The 19,226-nt window shown below is 38.1% G+C and overlaps 1 protein-coding gene across 2 annotated transcripts; it reads left to right on the forward strand.

Annotated features, from left to right (window-relative positions):
* Positions 1 to 372: 372 nt before the first annotated feature.
* On the forward strand, positions 373 to 13,058 carry LOC121388641 (AN1-type zinc finger protein 1-like). Of its 2 annotated transcripts, XR_005959995.1 has the most exons (9): positions 386 to 443; positions 1,707 to 1,749; positions 4,150 to 4,189; positions 5,485 to 5,612; positions 7,091 to 7,182; positions 7,946 to 8,148; positions 10,913 to 10,976; positions 11,865 to 11,945; positions 12,855 to 12,913. XR_005959995.1 is itself a non-coding variant. In XM_041520070.1 (8 exons), exons 1-8 carry the CDS (start codon positions 386 to 388, stop codon positions 13,002 to 13,004), a joined length of 795 nt encoding a protein of 264 aa, XP_041376004.1. In that variant the 5' UTR covers positions 373 to 385; the 3' UTR covers positions 13,005 to 13,058. The 2 variants fall into 2 exon arrangements, 1 of the variants encoding a protein (XP_041376004.1); XM_041520070.1 differs by lacking the exon at positions 10,913 to 10,976 and having other exon boundaries at positions 373 to 443; positions 12,855 to 13,058.
* The last annotated feature ends 6,168 nt before the right edge of the window (positions 13,059 to 19,226 follow it).

Consider the following 19,226-nt stretch of genomic DNA (forward strand, 5'->3'; position numbering starts at 1 on the left):
ATAAATCACAGCATAGACGTAAATTAAAAGACAAATATTAGTTTTAAATTAAAATTTTCATAATTATTAATGAAAAAATGGTATATTGAAATTTGGAGCGGTTGCCATGGTAACATAAATAATATAACTGACTACACAATGTTAGCATTACATATGTGGATATTCGTAGTATATATGTGTGTAATTCCATGTTGAAATGTCAACTGATTTTAATAATATTACTAAAAATGTATAATAGTTAATGTTGGACATTATATTCATAATTTACAAAAAAGCGTTGTGGCAGAATGTATATTTGACCCTATTTATCAGAAAAACAGATTTGAATAACTGGGTGCTGCAATTTTATGCTGGAGAAACGTACACACCAACCAACGAATGAACTATGGCAGAACTTCCGGATTTAGGAAAACAGTGCAGCGTGGAAACGTGTAAACAACTGGGTAATTTCGTAAAAAAAACCCCAAAACTTATGGAATTTTGGCAAAGGAAAAAGCCCACAACGGGCCGTCGAAGTACCCAAATAACAAATGAAATGGTGAAAGTGTTTCGGAATGAATTGTCGAATATATCGTAATGTCATGCGATTTCGTGGGCCATTAATTACCGTGATAGCTCAATGGGCCCATCAACGGGGATTGATCCTAGACCGACCATGCATAAGACAAGTGTTTTACCACTGGGCTACACCCCACCCTACACACAGGCCAGTTGCCAATGGGGAGTTGGTGACTTTTTTTTTCAATATGATCCCGGAACCCCTAAGCTACTCTGGCGCAAAGCACCCTCATGAGCCTTAACACACACACACACACACACACACACACACACACACACACACACACACACACACACCTCAAAATCCTGGCTACGGATCTGTACACATCAACAACATTCCACTATTAGATTCAAAATAGACCCTCTAAAACAATGTCATAGTATGTAAACTGAATAATAAGTACATTTTAGTATATACTTATTGTCATAAAGCACAAGATTAAAAACAAAATCTTTTGACTGAAATGCCAATATATAGTTTGAAAATACATATTTAGATCAATTCAACAACTGGCAAACGAAATTTAAGAATCAGATTGATGAATGTTTTGATGAACAAAAATAGTAATCCAGGGGTTACAGGTTTAAGTTAGTAATGAATTAAGTACAGGGCTCGAAATAGGAAGTGATATATGGCCTGGTGTTATTTTTATTTTGTTTAATAATCTACGGATTCCGGAACTCGGGTCAAAAGAAATATGTCCTGCTAAAAAAATTATTTTAAAATTGGCCTACAGGAAATCAGACATTGGTTGAGAAGAGGGTTAGAGATATTACACACGTGATAAATTAAGACGTCTGAGATGTATTTGTGAACATTATGATATTAAATTATAACAGAATCATGAATTAAAACAAATCTGTCTTTTGAAAAATTAACTGCAATTTTCAGAAGTTGAATTTCAATTTCACCTGCTAGGTCTAAAAATGGACTGCTTTTCGCAGGTCGCTGTTTCGAGCCCTGACATACAGTGTCAAGTTTCTTCTAGTAGTTTGTACTAGTCTCTAATGCATACATTTTTTATGTCATGGGTAAACTTGAAAGTTACATTTTTACTACAAAAATAAATTTAATTGAAATATATATCATATGGAACTGTGGCTAATACATGTACAAATGTCTTGATTTCTTTTTTGTCTTTTTCCAGATTTTCTTCCATTCCAGTGTGATGGGTGTGGCAATGTATTTTGGTAGGTTTTTTGAAGATACTGATTACAAATCCTTGTAATTTACAGATACAGTGAAATCCCTCTAAATCAGACACAGGGGATCAAGCAAAAAGTCAAAATTTAAAAGGTATCTGGTAAAGAAAGGTTCTATAGTCACACACTGATACTTCACTTATACCAATATATAGGTAACTTATACGTCACATATAATAGGTGTATAAGTTAAGTATACTTCTCTTATAAGTTTGTATAAGTTATTTCCGTAAGGGGTTTGTTTTCAGAATAAATTGTGAAACTGATAGTACTTACCATTCCACAAAGTTAATTTCAAGCATAAACTGTTTGTTGATTTGAGTTGCAAGTTTTACTTATTGTATTGGACATTTTTTGATATTCTTAATCAGGCTAAAGCAGAAAATAATTTTAGGGTACATATAATGAAAACTAAAACAGCATTATACGTGTATGTGGCTCTATTGCATGTACATGTATATACATGTATGTCCAACTATGTAGGGTAGATGTTTAAAGGCTTGACATGTTTTGAAATTGGATATTGTACATGTATGTATTTTATAGACTGCCAAATATTAAACAGCAGTCAGGGCTTCTATATTATGGTAGCCACACTCCCATGGCTAGTGATATTCAATGTTGGGCTAGTAAATAACTACCATTGCCATGCCTGATGGCTAGTGAAAAAAAGAGTAGTTAAATGCTGCATTTAAGTATATTTTGTAAATATGAATGTCTTGCTCCCATCCCCCAATCTTAGTGTTTTTAAGCTCTCGCTCCCTCTTTAGGCAACATTATTACTATTAGTAAAATTGTATTAACTTAAAGTAAAGTAGGGCTAGTGAATTTTTAATCATGGCTAGCAAATATTCAAAATGACTGATCCCCTGGGTAGTGGATTTGATAAACATTCCAGAAGCCCTGGCAGTTCTATTTAGTATAATCTACACGTATCCAATTAAAAAATAAATAATAATAATACATATATATATATATATCCATAAATGTAAGATTTTAGGGTATCAGTACATAATTTTGCCTTCCATTGCCTCTTCCATTCCCTCTGGCAGAAAACTTGTTAAAAATACACATTGGTGTTTTACTCTTAGTGTTATGTAAACAATCCCTCTGGCGGAACAGTTGTTAAATACACATTGGTGTTTTACTCTTAATGTTATGTAAACAATCCCTCTGGCGGAACAGTTGTTAAATACACATTGGTGTTTTACTCTTAGTGTTATGTAAACAATCCCTCTGGCGGAACAGTTGTTAAATACACATTGGTGTTTTACTCTTAGTGTTATGTAAACGATCCCTCTGGCGGAACAGTTGTTAAATACACATCGGTGTTTTACTCTTTGTGTTATGTAAACAATCCCTCTGGCGGAACAGTTGTTAAATACACATCGGTGTTTTACTCTTTGTGTTATGTAAACAATCCCTCTGGGAGAACAGTTGTTAAATACACATTGGTGTTTTACTCTTAGTGTTATGTAAACAATCCCTCTGGCGGAACAGTTGTTAAATACACATCGGTGTTTTACTCTTTGTGTTATGTAAACAATCCCTCTGGGAGAACAGTTGTTAAATACACATTGGTGTTTTACTCTTAGTGTTATGTAAACAATCCCTCTGGCGGAACAGTTGTTAAATACACATCGGTGTTTTACTCTTAGTGTTATGTAAACAATCCCTCTGGCGGAACAGTTGTTAAATACACATCGGTGTTTTACTCTTAATGTTATGTAAACAATCCCTCTGGCGGAACAGTTGTTAAATACACATCGGTGTTTTACTCTTAGTGTTATGTAAACAATCCCTCTGGCGGAACAGTTGTTAAATACACATCGGTGTTTTACTCTTAGTGTTATGTAAACAATCCCTCTGGGAGAACAGTTGTTAAATACACATCGGTGTTTTACTCTTAGTGTTATGTAAACAATCCCTCTGGCGGAACAGTTGTTAAATACACATTGGTGTTTTACTCTTAGTGTTATGTAAACAATATTTCATATGTTGAGAATCAGTGCCTATGCAGGGTTTTTTTTGTTGAATGACACCACTAGAGCACATTGATTTATTAAGATTTCATCAGCTATTGGATGTCACACATTTTGTAATTTTGACATACGGTCTTAAAGAGAAAACCCACAACATTTTCCCATTAGTAGCAAGGGGTCTTTTATATGCACCATTCCACAAACAGGACAGCACATACCACAGCCCTTGATATAGCAGTCGTAGTGCACTGGCTGGAAAGAGAAATAACCCAATGGGCCTGATCGATCCCAGACTGACCACACATCAAGTGAGCGCTTTACCACCGGGCTATGCCCAATGCCTATAATAGCTACAAGATTAAAATACTTTGACAGTTGGGAAATGATTAAATGTTTATACTTACAGTTCGGACCACAGGACCAAAGACAATCATGGCTGTTCACTTGTATGTATATTAGTTTGATTTTTATTTATTCGTGGTACAAATGTAGCAGGGCTGTATATGGCAGGGTGGGGTAAGGATGACAGTTGCCCATCCATCCCCTGAACATATAAGTTTGTTTAGTCATCGGCTATTGGAGGTCAAACATTTGATAATTCTAACATATAGTCTTAGAGAGGAAACCCGCTACATTTTTTCCATTAGTAGCAATGGGTCTTTTATATGCACCATCTCAGATAAAGTACCGGCCTCGGTGGCATCGTTGTTAGGCCATCGGTCTACAGGTTGGTAGGTACTGGGTTCGGATCCCAGTCGAGGCATGGGATTTTTAATCCAGATACAGACTCCAAACCCTGAGTGAGTGCTCCTCAAGGCTCAATAGGTAGGTGTAAACCACTTGCACCGACCAGTGATCCATAACTGATTCAACAAAGGCCATGGTTTGTGCTATCCTGCCTGTGGGAAGCGCAAATAAAAGTTCCCTTGCTGCCTGTCATAAAAGAGTAGCCTATGTGGCGACAGCGGGTTTCCTCTGAAAAACAGTGTCAGAATGACCAAATGTTTGACGTCCAATAGCCGATGATAAGATAAAAAATCAATGTGCTCTAGTGGCATCGTTAAATAAAACAAACTTTACTTTTTACTTTATCTCAGATAAAGCAGATCACCTGTTTAATTTTGTTTAATGAAGTTCCAGGTTGATTACTGAATGACCACTGAGCCACATATTTATTTTGCTGAAAATATATTTTTGATTTTTTAAACAAAACATTCTTTATTCTTATGTATGATGTTCATTTCGGATAGCAAACTACATGTACAATCAACTTTCTTCTTAAAGAGTTTTTCTTTAGGGGTGGGGGTTTGGGATGGTAGCTCCTTTATGAACATACAATGTAACTGTGACAAGGATCAATATGTGAAATACCAAGTAAGTATGTAGTGTGGTTCTATTAAGTTGCTGAGTAGATTCTGAGAAGTCTGTACGTTTTCTAGATTCTGAGAAGTCTGTACGTTTTCTAGATTCTGAGAAGTACATACCTTTTCTGTTTCACATGAAATGCATTTTGAGCTGCTATATAGATTCCAAGACTATACAGGTATGACAAATCATTTAGGCAAATACAAATGTAGTTTTGGTTTTTTAATACCTGCTAAAAGAGTATTTAAAAGATTAGAACAATTATCTACTGATACAGTTTCTATATTACTAGTTGTTTAAACTTGTTTAAATAGCTGCTAAAAGAGTCAAAAGATTAGAACAATTCTCTGTTAGTACCGTTTCTATATTACTATAGTGTCTACAAGAGAAGACAACTCTTGAATATAACGGCCCGAAGGCTTTCACCTGTGACCTGAATGGCTGTGGTAATCGGGAGCTCACTCCGCTGCCCTGTGAACACTGCCAGAGGAGCTTCTGCTTGAGGTAATCTAGCCCATTGAGTTATTTCTCTATCCAGCCAGTACACCACGACTAGTATATCAAAGGCCGTGGTATATGCTATCCTGTGCGTGGAATGGTGCACATAAAAGATCCCTTGCTACTAAAGGAAAAAGGTAGCAGGTTTCCTCTAAGACTATATGTCAGAATTACCCAATGTTTGACATCCAGTAGCCGATGACTAATAAAAAATAAATGGTGTTGTTAAACAAAACGAACATTTTGATGACCAACTGAAAGAAATAAAGTTTGTTTTGTTTAGTGACATCACTAGATCACATCAATTTATTCATCGTCAGCTATTTGATGTCAAAATATTTGGTATTTTGACACATAGTCTTATGAGAGGACTGCTACATTTTTCCTTTATTAGTAGTAAGGTATGTTTTATATGCACATCCCACAGACAGGATAGCACATACCACGGCCTTTGATGTACCAGTCGTGATATACTGGCTGGAACGATTTAATGTTCGTTATACATAACTCATAACTTATACATAATATTTTGCATGTTTTTTTAACAATATCAACATGATAAATATTCTTCCTTCTCTCTATCCATTCTGACGGGACGTAGCCCAGTGGTAAAGCGCTCACATGATGCACGGTTGGTCTAGGATCTTGTTTCAGCCAATGCACCACGGCTGGTATATCAAAGGCTGTGGTATGTTCTATCCTGTCTGTGGGATGGTGCATATAAAAGAACTTTTGCTACTAATGGAAAAATGTGTTTTCCCTCTAATGTCAGAATTACCAATTGTTTGACATCCAATAGCCAATGATTAATAAATCAATGTGCTCTAGTGGTGTTGTTAAACAAAAACAAACTTAACAGCTTGAAAACAATTGACATATTCATGACAACATGTTTGTACTTAGTTTGGACCACATTACCAAAGATTGTCACTCTCTAAGACCATATGTAAAAATTACCAAATGTTTGACATCCAATAGCCAATGAGTATCATTTGATTGTGGACTATCACAGTTAGAATGTAATCCAGGCAAATATTTTTCATGAGCAGGGAACATTTTGTTCAGGATCGATTTGCGAGTATTAAACAGTGGTTGGTTATTAATTTTCAGTTGATTAGAAATATCACCAATCAACATTTTGAAAACAAAATGTTCCCTGTTTAGTAGTAGGTTTTTTAAAAATGTTTTAACCACAGACAGTTTTGCTACTAGAAAGAAATTTGTGGGTATGGTGCTGTGAAATTGAATGCAACCACAGTCAACAGGGGGTATGGGAGGCCTCCCTAAGAAAGAAAATGGGTTCAGTTTAGGGTTAGGGTTAAGAAAATCATACAGTAATGATAAAGAATAATTAATTTGGTTAAAAAGTTAACTTAAGATAATAAAATTTGCCAAAATGTTTGAGTATGGTGCCATACCCATTTTACCCTCTGGCAGAAATTACCCTGACAGAGTGTGGTAACTGTTTTCTTCTCTGTTTTTAGACACAGACACCAACAAGACCATCAGTGTAGCAAGTTACTGGATGCTCCAGTCCGCGGAGCAAAGACAGCAGAGCATGTCAAACAGATATTAGGTAAAATATCACAACAGACTGAGTCATTGATTAAAAACAGATATTAGGTAAATTACCACAACAGACTGATCCATTGATTAAAAACAGATATTAGGTAAATTACCACAACAGACTAAGTCAGTGATGAAAACAGATATTAGGTAAAATACCTAATAGCAGCCATGGGCTTGTTCTCTTTCTGTGAACCAGGTGTTGCAATATGTTAGAGATAAAGTAGCCATTGTTTAAAATGAGCTGTGTTGTCACACATTCTTATCTTTTCCTTTTTCTTTCAACTGAATGACAAAATAACTATTAGTCAGACACCAAAAAGCTGTAGATTAATATGTGCAGAGATGTAGTTAAACAAATATTTCCTTGCTTTTTTCTTTTTTTTGCCCTTTAGGCTATTTATGTTTCCAGCCATATACGACTAGTGTATCATGTTTGTAAGATGGTGCATATGAAAAAATTCCAAGTTACTAAATGAAAAGTATAACAGGTTTCCTCTTTAAGACAATATGTCCGAATTACCAAGTGTTTGACATCAATAGCCGATGATTGGTAAATCAATCTGTTCTAGTGGGTGTCAGAAAACACTTTGTAAATTATTTTTGTTTATATTTTCTCCATACTGCACTCGGTGCAGTCTTCAGAGAATGAAAGTGTTCTCTTGTATTGTTAAACGAAATAAACATTAACTTTTATTCTTTTGACATAAGCTTTCATGAAAGTTTTGTAACTCTGCATACCCAGATTATTCACTGCTGTGTTGTTTTGCCAGCTGCTAAGGAAGTGCGTGCACCCGACAAGCCGCGGAGAATCGTCAACAGCAAGTCGAGCAGCACGGCCAGGAAAGTGGCCCTCATGAAGCTGAAGATGCACGCAACTGGAGACAAGGGCATTCCCGATTCAGAACGAGTTTACCTCAACGTACAGCTACCACAGACTAGTTCATTGACTACTGCTGCAATGTTCTTCTCTAAGGTTTGTTACTTGATTCTGAATACAGCTACCACAGACTAGTTCATTGACTACCGCTGCAATGTTCTGTTCTGAGGTTTGTTACATGATTCTTAATACAGCTACCGCAGACTAGTTCATCGACTACCGCTGCAATGTTCTGTTCTGAGGTTTGTTACATGATTCTTAATACAGCTACCGCAGACTAGTTCATCGTCTACCGCTGCAATGTTCTGTTCTGAGGTTTGTTACATGATTCTTAATACAGCTACCGCAGACTAGTTCATCGTCTACCGCTGCAATGTTCTGTTCTGAGGTTTGTTACATGATTCTTAATACAGCTACTGCAGACTACCGTATATCTTTGCCTGTAAGTCGATCTCGGCTATAAGTTGAGTCCCTAATTTCAAGCCCTGAAAACGTATTTTTTTTATTGACCCGTTTATAAGTCGACCCATGAAAAACAACTTATAAATATTGAAGTATTTCTTATTTTCAGCACATGAGAACAATAATGTACAATATTTGAACAAAAGAAAATTATTTTACAAACTTCGGTTTTCACGTTTTGTACATCGCAATATAATCAGACTATTCCAATCAAACTATCATTATTACATAGCATCAAAACGAAATATTCCCTTAGTAGAGAGTGAAAGCTGTTTGACTGTTACTGGATGGTACTGTACAGATGGTTTTGTGCATAGACAACAACTTTATTTATAAACACTGACAACAGATCACTACGATAAAACTGAAAGTATCACGTTTTGCCGCCATATTAATACATGTAAGGAGGATAACTCTGGAAAGTACACTGGTTTTTGTACCAAATGATGTGTGTCCCTATTGCTCTAGTGAACTGCAGAGATCAGTCTATTTTAAGGGAAGGCTCAGTAATATTCATGAAGTTAATCACCGACAAAACATTGTTTGAACAACCATTAATGCCAGTGACCAGATTTCAAAATAAACTCAGGCAACAGGTAGTTAGTATTGTTTACATTTTTACTATTAGTGATGACTGTTAATTAACTAAGTGGACTGTTGTCTTGGCATGCGAGTGAGATCGCACGCCTTTTCGCATAACCAAAACCGTTCTAATGCCAAAAAAAATAGGTTATAAAAAATAAATGTGTCAAATTAACATATTTGAGTATAAATACATGGCATACTTCAACAATAAAACTTGTAAAATAATCCTCAAAACAGTAATATTTTTTGGTGAAATTTTTTTACCCTCTTATAAGTCGACCCCCCAAGTATAAAATAATTTTTGGATTCTTAATACAGCTACCGCAGACTAGTTCATCGTCTACCGCTGCAATGTTCTGTTCTGAGGTTTGTTACATGATTCTTAATACAGCTACCGCAGACTAGTTCATCGTCTACCGCTGCAATGTTCTGTTCTGAGGTTTGTTACATGATTCTTAATACAGCTGAGAAAAAATTCGATTCTTATAGGCGAAGATATACGGTAGTTCATCGTCTACCGCTGCAATGTTCTGTTCTGAGGTTTGAGGTTTGTTACATGATTCTTAATACAGCTACCGCAGACTAGTTCATCGTCTACCGCTGCAATGTTCTGTTCTGAGGTTTGTTACATGATTCTTAATACAGCTACCGCAGACTAGTTCATCGACTACCACTGCAATGTTCTGTTCTGAGGTTTGTTACATGATTCTTAATACAGCTACCGCAGACTAGTTCATCTACCGCTGCAATGTTCTGTTCTGAGGTTTGTTACATGATACCGCAGACTAGTTCATCGTCTACCGCTGCAATGTTCTGTTCTGAGGTTTGTTACATGATTCTTAATACAGCTACCGCAGACTAGTTCATCGTCTACCGCTGCAATGTTCTGTTCTGGAGCTACCGCAGACTAGTTCATCGTCTACCGCTATGTTCTGTTCTGAGGTTTGTTACATGATTCTTAATTTACCGCAGACTAGTTCATCCACTTTCCATTTGCCTTAGAATTTCCATATCTGGCGTAACAAACAGGATGATTCAGACTCCACTGATCTGGCCAATCTCAGGGCTTCAAAAGACCCCACTGGAGCACATTGATTTATTAATCATCGGCTATTGTATGTCAAACATTTGGTAAGTTTGACTAATAGTCTTAGACAGGAAACCCGCTACATTTTTACATTAATAGCAAGGGTTCTTTTATATGCACCATCCCACAGACAGGATAGCATATATCATGGCCTTTGATAAACAAGTCGTGGTGCGCTGCCTGGGACAAGAAATAGCCCAATGAACCCACCGACCGGGATCGATCCCAAACCGACCATGCATCAAGAGAGCGCTTTACCAGTGGGCTAGGTTCCTCCTCTAAGGACTTCAAGAGGTCCTGTTTTAGATTTCTCAGATCATCTGCATGTACCCCCTCAGAAATCCTAGATCTGCCCTTACATTGGTAGAACTATCATTGGTGTTTCGGGTGGGAGGTAGCTCAGGTGGTAATGTGATTGCCAAAGATAAAATGTTTGGGTTGTAGGATCGTTACTCATCCGTGGGTGGACCTACTGGGTCTTTAACCACCTCAACCAGTCCCCCCACAACTGATCTATCAAAGGTCATGGTATGTCTGCCAATGCAAAAATGTAGCAGGTTTCCTCTGAAGATTTACAGTATGTGTCAGAATTATAAAAATTTTGACATCCAATAGGCAATGATTAGTTAATCTTTCCTTTTTTTCTCAGTGCTAGCTCTACCACTTGTCAAATTCACCAGTTGTGTGTTTTAAAAACAATTGCCAAATTGTATTTTTATTTTGCAGACCTTGTCTTGAAAAAACATTTATGGTACTGTAGTGATTAATTGCTCTCCTAACTAAGATTATGGTGAGTCATTTAAGTTATTACCGTATTGCTAAGAAGAGCCCTCTACATTGTACCATTAGTAGCTAGGGATCTTTGATATGCACCATCCCACAGACAGGATACAGGGCTTCTAGATTATGGTAGCCCCACTCCCAGGGCTAGTGATATTCAATGTTAGGCTAGTAAATAACTACTATTGCCATGCCCGACGGCTAGTGGAAAAAAGTAATCAAATGCTACATTTAAGTCTATTTTGTAAATATGAATATCCTGCCCCCACCCTCACCCCACCCCACCCCTAACTTAGTGTTTCTTTAAGTTCTATATCCCTCTTTAGGTGACATCTGATTATTACTATTAATAAAATTGCATTAACTTAAAGTAGGGCTAGTGAATTTTTAATCATGGCTAGGAAATTTCAAAATCACTGATCCCATGGCTAGTGGATTTTATAAAAATCCTAGAAGCCCTGCAGGATAGCACATACCACGATCTTTGATATACCAGTCATGGTGCTTTGGCTGGAACGAGAAATAGCCCAATGGTATCCAGTGACAGGGATGAATCCAAAACTGACCGTGCATCAAGTGATCACTCTATGACTGGGCTGTCTGTCTGTCTGTCTTTGAAAAAATGCATTCCAAAGATTCTTTGCTGAGTTTTAATTATGGGAATGGTTTAAATGACAGCAGCATGTTTCCTCTCTCTGCCTTGACAATTTAGCCAAATGTTAGACACCAAATACACTAAGTTGGTGTTAAGCTAATATTCCATTCCTTTCTTTGGAGTTACTTTTGACACACATTTGTATTGTGAGAAATGTTCTCAACATTACTGCTTGCCAGATGTTGATTTTTTTTTTTTTTTTTTTTTTTTTAAATGCAATATGTGTTTTGTTTTTCTCTTCAGAAATGGAGCATTGGACGAATTATAGATTATATGACAAGCACACATGGGATTCCTAATGCTAACAACACAGTTACAGACAAGGTTAGTGTGTGTGATTCGTATTACTTTTAGCATTGTATTTAAATAAAACCAACATAGTAATAAAATCATAGAAATTAACTCTTAAGTGCAAGTTTTAGTGTGAATAAATGATCTCTGAATTGAGGGTTGCCCTGTTCATGGTATAACAATCAAACTACATTATTTATAAAGCATTTGAAGATAAGTACGACATCACATCCGCTAGTTTGAAGATAAGTACGACATCACATCCGCTAGTTTGAAGATAAGTACGACATCACATCCGCTAGTTTGAAGATAAGTACGACATCACATCCGGTAGTTTCTGGCTGGGATAACTTTTAAATTTAACATAAGGTTTGTCTGAGTTCTACCAAACTTCTAATTTAACTGAAAAAAATAGAGGATAATAAACAAGTTACCAGTTACTATTCAATTTATAATCCCGTTGAAATAAAAATAGCAAATTGTTTTTAAACCCCCCCCCCCCCCCACAAAAAACATTCTATATTTATGTGCAAATTGTGGAACCATGGGTCTGGATGTAAATAATAAAGCAGTACAAACCCACAGCAAAGAACATTGACTGCTCTTGGAGCTTGAAGTTCTTAGTTCTCAAGTTATGGATCTCCAACTAGTAGAGACACCTTAATACAGAATCACAAATTATTAGTTTAGTATAGTGGCGCAGAAACTAATGAAAATATAATAATGAGGAAAATGTGTGTGTGTGGGTGCACATTTTTCTCCCCACCTTACCTACGCTAGGTATGGTCATATAATATTTGTAATTTTTATTTATAAACTTGGGTCTTTCTGTGATCAAGTTGGATGCCTTTGATAGTAGTTCCATTCCAGTGTGCTAGACGATTGAGTAACTGTACATCCATATCAGAGAAAAGATTCTAATATTTGCCATTTTTATTTCAGAAACTACGTCTTTTCGTGAATGAGTTGGACGAAGAATTGCCCGTTGATGAAAGTTTAGAATCACAGATTAGTTCTGTGCTTGACAGTGGTGCAACTGTAATTTTAAAATATGTGACTGGACTTCATACACACAGCAATGAAACCTCCTAGCATTATTATAGTGTAATTTAGTACATCAAAGAAATTAAATATATTTAACATACATTATTGCTTTGTGTTCTCCAAAGTTCGTTAAACAACCCAACTAGGACATATTAATTTCTTCATCATCGGCTATTGGATGTTGAGCATTTGATAAGGGATCTTTTATATGCACTATTCCACAGACAGGACAGCATATACCATGACTGTTGATATACCAGTGATGTGGCACTGGTGGTGGGGAATTGGTTTTTGAGAATGGGCCCACTGAGAGGAATAGATCCCATGACCAAAGCGCTTCAGTCAGTGCTCTACCAATTTAGCTAGGTCCTGACCAGGTTGGTGCTCTATCATGCTGGTGTGACTGGTTTAATCCCAATCCATCACCACGTTGGTGCTCTGTCATACTGGTGTGACTGGTACAATCCCAATCCATAACCAGGTTGGTGCTCTGTCATGCTGGTGTGACTGGTATAATCCCAATCCATAACCAGGTTGGTGCTCTGTCATGCTGGTGTGACTGGTATAATCCCAATCCATTACCAGGTTGGTGCTCTGTCATGCTGGTGTGACTGGTATAATCCCAATCCATAACCAGGTCGGTGCTCTGTCATGTCGGTGCTCTGTCATGCTGGTTTGACTGGTATGATCCCAATCCATAACCAGGTCGGTGCTCTGTCATGCTGGTTTGACTGGTATGATCCCAATCCATTACCAGGTCGGTGCTCTGTCATGCTGGTGTGACTGGTATGATCCCAATCCATTACCAGGTCGGTACTCTGTCATGCTGGTGTGACTGGTATGATCCCAATCCATTACCAGGTTGGTACTCTGTCATGCTGGTGTGACTGGTATGATCCCAATCCATCACAAGGTTGGTGCTCTGTCATGCTAGTGTGACTGGTATGATCCCAATCCATCACCACGTTCGTGCTCTGTCATGCTGGTGTGACTGGTATGATCCCAATCCATTACCAGGTCGGTGCTCTGTCATGCTGGTTTGACTGGTATGATCCCAATCCATAACCAGGTCGGTGCTCTGTCATGCTGGTTTGACTGGTATGATCCCAATCCATAACCAGGTCGGTGCTCTGTCATGCTGGTTTGACTGGTATGATCCCAATCCATTACCAGGTCGGTGCTCTGTCATGCTGGTTTGACTGGTATGATCCCAATCCATTACCAGGTCGGTGCTCTGTCATGCTGGTGTGACTGGTATGATCCCAATCCATTACCAGGTCGGTACTCTGTCATGCTGGTGTGACTGGTATGATCCCAATCCATTACCAGGTCGGTACTCTGTCATGCTGGTGTGACTGGTATGATCCCAATCCATCACAAGGTTGGTGCTCTGTCATGCTGGTGTGACTGGTATGATCCCAATCCATCACCACGTTCGTGCTCTGTCATGCTGGTGTGACTGGTATGATCCCAATCCATCACCACGTTGGTGCTCTGTCATGCTGGTGTGACTGGTATGATCCCAATCCATCACCACGTTGGTGCTCTGTCATGCTGGTGTGACTGGTATGATCCCAATCCATCACCACGTTGGTGCTCTGTCATGCTGGTGTGACTGGTATGATCCCAATCCATCACCACGTTGGTGCTCTGTCATGCTGGTGTGACTGGTATGATCCCAATCCATCACCACGTTGGTGCTCTGTCATGCTGGTGTGACTGGTATGATCCCAATCCATCACCACGTTGGTGCTCTGTCATGCTGGTGTGACTGGTATGATTCCAATCCATCACCACGTTGGTGCTCGGTCATGCTGGTGTGACTGGTATGATCCCAATCCATAACCAGGTTGGTGCTCGGTCATGCTGGCGTGACTGGTATGATCGCAATCCATAACCAGGTTGGTGCTCTATCATGCTGGTGTGACTGGTATGATCCCAATCCATAACCAGGTTGGTGCTCTATCATGCTGGTGTGACTGGTATGATCCCAATCCATAACCAGGTTGGTGCTCTATCATGCTGGTGTGACTGGTATAATCCCAATCCATAACCACGTTGGTGCTCTGCCATGCTGGTGTGACTGGTATGATCCCAATCCATCACCAGGTTGGTGCTCTATCATGCTGTTGTTACTGGTATGACCCTCGTGATTTTTAAAAGCACATTCAAGATGCTGAATATAATTCTGCAATGCCTGCAAAATCAGGAATTTCTCTTCAAACATATACCTGTCTTCTGAAATATTTACACCCACTGCAGTTGTCTCCCAGACACTAAGCAATCGTAGGGATGCCGTTTTAAAAATGCGTTAAGAGAGGCCCCATGTAGCCGTTGTCAACTTGATAAAATGCAGATAATAATGCTGGGAGTGGGTATAAAAATACAGGCCCTATCTAGAATTTCAAAATGTATTTCAGTTGTTATGTAATATTTTTAATAATGGTTCTATACAGTACAGAATTACAGTATTATTGAATCCAATATTTTTTTTTTTTTATAGTGAACAGAGTTCAGAAGAGATTCGTATATATACCCACAGTATGACTTAACCAAACATACCATAAATCCTTAGAGACCTGCCTTGAATAGATGCTTACCTCGATTAGGGATCTGTCTCAGGGCGTTGCTAAAAACAATAGACCCCTGCCTTGAATAGAGGCCTACCTCGATTAGAGGTCTGTCTCAGAGCGTTGCTAAAAACAATAGACCCCTGCCTTGAATATAGGCCTACCTCGATTTGAGGTCCGTCTCAGAGCGTTGCTAAAAACAATAGACCCCCTACCTTTAATAGACGCCTACCTCGATTAGGGTTCTGTCTCAGAGCGTTGCTAAAAACAATAGACCCCTGCCTTGAACAGAAGCCTTCCTCGATTAGAGGTCTGTCTCAGAGAGTTGCTAAAAACAATAGACCTCTGCCTTGAATAGAACCTTAACTCGATTAGGGGTTTGTCTCAGTGTTGATAAAAATAATAGATCCCTGCCTTGAATAGAAGCCTACCTCGATTAGGGTTTGTCTCAGAGCGTTGCTAAAACAATAGATCCCTGCCTTGAATAGAAGCCAGTGCACCACGACTGGTACATCGAAGACCGTGGTATATGCTATCCTGTCTATGGGATGGTGCATATAAAAGATATCTTGCTGCTAATCGAAAAGAGTAGCTCATGAAGTGGCGACAGCGGGTTTCCTCCCTCAATATCTGTGTGGTCCTTAAACCATATGTCCGACGCCATATAACCATAAATAAAATGTGTTGAGTGCGTCGTTAAATAAAACATTTCCTTCTTCTTGAATAGAAGCCCGATGTTTACAAGTCTAATGTCAGGACAAAACAAGCGTGCAAATTCCGCTCAGTTTTTAAGCGGAATCGATAAAATCACGGAATTAATTATTTCGTGGTGAAATATAAATAGACAGTTTGTCCAAATAGTAATCCTGCATTAATCCAATTTTAAGTTACGAACAAAATCTCGATTTTTTTTTTCTGCAGATGATTTTGAGCAAATTTAAAATGTTATTGAAAACTATTGGCGGAATAGGATTATTTTTACAATTATTCGTCTCTGGTTCACGAGTTTCTTCCACAATGGACGATATTTAATGAAATATCACATTTAATAATAATAATAATAATAATAATAATAATAATAATAATAATAATTAATTAATTAATAAACTAATCTGATTAATAATAATAACCATCAATTAATAAATAAATAATAAAAATGTATTAATTAGTAATATTAAAACTAACTAATCAATTAATTAATACAATATCATGTACATTTTCAGTGCAATCAAAGTATGAGCTATTTTTCAGATCACACTTTGATAACTTTTCAAATTAGATGTAAATTAATCGAGGTCACGGCACTAGGTTTATGGACATTTACTCACATGTACTTGACTGACACTCCATAATTGACGTATGCATTCATAGTCATCAAACCGGCCTCGGTGGCGTCGTGGTTAAGCCAACGGTAGGTAATGGGTTCAGATCCCAGTCGAGGCATGGGATTTTTAATCCAGATACCGACTCCAAACCCTGAGTGAGTGCTCCGCAAGGCTCTATGGGTAGGTGTAAACCACTTGCACCGACCAGCGATCCATAACTGGTTGAACAAAGGCCATGGTTTGTGCTATCCTGCTTGTGGGAAGCGCAAATAAAAGATCCCTTGCTGCTAATCGGAAAGAGTAGCCCATGTAGTGGCGACAGCGGGTTTCCTCTCAAAATCTGTGTGGTCCTTAACCATGTCTGATGCCATATAACCGTAAATAAAATGTGTTGAGTGGCGTCATTAAATAAAACATTTCTTTCTTTCATAGTCATCAAATAAAAACATTTTAGTAGCAATTTTAACACTGAAAGGTGTCCAGAGGTTATTATCAGAATGTTTTTCGGTATCGTCAATAGCATATATTAGGAATAAAAATTGTATTATGCGAGCCTCTGGAGAGCATAATACATTATTTTTATTCCTAATATATGCTATTGACGATACCGAAACACACGAGGGTAATAATCTGTTTATCATATAATCTCAAGCTTAATACAACGTGTTTTTGTAAACTGTACACGCAACTTTAATTCCAGTCCGCCACTACTAGATACTCAAATGACGTAAGAATATGTGGCGCGGTGTATTTTTGAATGGAAATGACGTCAAACTCGAATGACGTCATTTTGGATGTCCTTACATCAAAACAAACTAGGGCTTAACGTTGTTGTTGTTTTTTCTTTTTTCTGAACGCTGGACAGCTTTCAGTGTCAAATTGCCATTGAAATTTTTTTATTCGATGACTATGAATGCATACGTCAATTATGGAGTGTCACACAAGTACGTTTACTTAAATGTCAATAAACCTAGTGCCGTGACCTCGATTAATTTACATCTAATTTGCAAAGTTATCAAATTCTTAAAGTATGTAATCTTAAAAATATCACATACCTTGAATGCACTGAAAATGTGAGATATTGGGGGTTTTTTTTTGGTTTAAAAAAAAAACAATTTCACTTTTCTTCTTACGTCAACCTAGCTCGAGTCACCTCCGGCCCTCCCCTTCTTGATATTTGTATGTAGGGGTCAATGTCAACATGCTAAGGGCTGGAGGTGGCACGAGCTAACGTCAAACAAAACAGAAATTATTTTTTAAAACCCACAAAACCCCCCACACATTTTGGTTTGAAGATGGGACGGAATTATTATTAATATTAGACCAGCCCATCTAAATTTGCGCCGAAAATATATTATATTAATAATTTATATAGGATAGGAATGTTGATATTTTTCTTTAAGGGCGCAGCCAAACCTTTTTAACCCCAATTTTCCCCTTTTTATACTTTTGGCGTTAATTTTCAAAATTTCCCCTATTTGTTAGGTTATCCCTGTCACGAGTCAGACTCCCGATCCTATCGGAGGCCGGACTCGGGATAGGCGTGTTCGAAACCCTAGTGGTATATGGACACGTTAAACAAGTTACTAAGCTAAAACGGACTACAGCTTTCTTACTGCCAGAGTACACGGGCTGACGAAAGGCCTAAACCACAACCAGTTTGTATGCGATAAAATGACAGCGCGCAATCGATTCCTAAAATAGGTACGCATTAAGAAATTCCCAGTTATATAAATAGACTTGGTGTACGTGACATAATGAGGAGCCGGCCAAGGCCGGCTCTTGTGACCACGACAGGCGTGCGCTACAACAGCTTGTTCTGAATGTGCACGTAAAACCCTATGACATGACATGACGTGACATAATATGTATTGTAATCCGCAGTTTCATTATGCAGCCGAACCAACCGGTCGTGGTAGAGTGCGCTGTGCAATTACCCCCCCCCCCCCCCCCCCACACACACACACCTGGGGGGATTAATTGCGACTTATGGGGCGCTAATTGAATATCGCGTCTCGTACACCGGGTCACGGGCAACCGTCAATCGGAACTCCTCGTACATTTCTACGAAATATAAACTCGGACACAATGCGTCACCATTTTGGACGGAACTTTTTTCAGTCACATGATCAAAACATGGCCATGGAATATAATTGCTCATTCTGTGCTTCAGTGAATAGACAACTACATACACCATATGCCATGTGCCCCAGGCGCTATGTGAACAAGTTTGTTTTTGTTGAAAGAGACAGGGAGAGCTTTGCCCGTTTATCTTCAACAAAAACAAAATAAAGAATATCTAGATATAAAAAAATATTGTTCTGTTTTTTTAATTCTCTTTAATTCTGCATTATGCTGCATTCGACTGTGCTGGG

Source organism: Gigantopelta aegis, chromosome 14 (genome assembly GCF_016097555.1).
Source record: "Gigantopelta aegis isolate Gae_Host chromosome 14, Gae_host_genome, whole genome shotgun sequence".
Taxonomy (NCBI): domain Eukaryota; kingdom Metazoa; phylum Mollusca; class Gastropoda; order Neomphalida; family Peltospiridae; genus Gigantopelta; species Gigantopelta aegis.

Excerpts from the sequence above, each read along its gene's own strand:
- LOC121388641 (XM_041520070.1), top strand. The coding sequence starts at position 386 with ATGGCAGAACTTCCGGATTTAGGAAAACAGTGCAGCGTGGAAACGTGT. Across the intron at positions 444-1,706 it reads GGAAACGTGTAAACAACTGG|ATTTTCTTCCATTCCAGTGT; the intron begins GTAATTTCGTAA and ends GTCTTTTTCCAG. Across the intron at positions 7,183-7,945 it reads GCATGTCAAACAGATATTAG|CTGCTAAGGAAGTGCGTGCA; the intron begins GTAAAATATCAC and ends TTGTTTTGCCAG.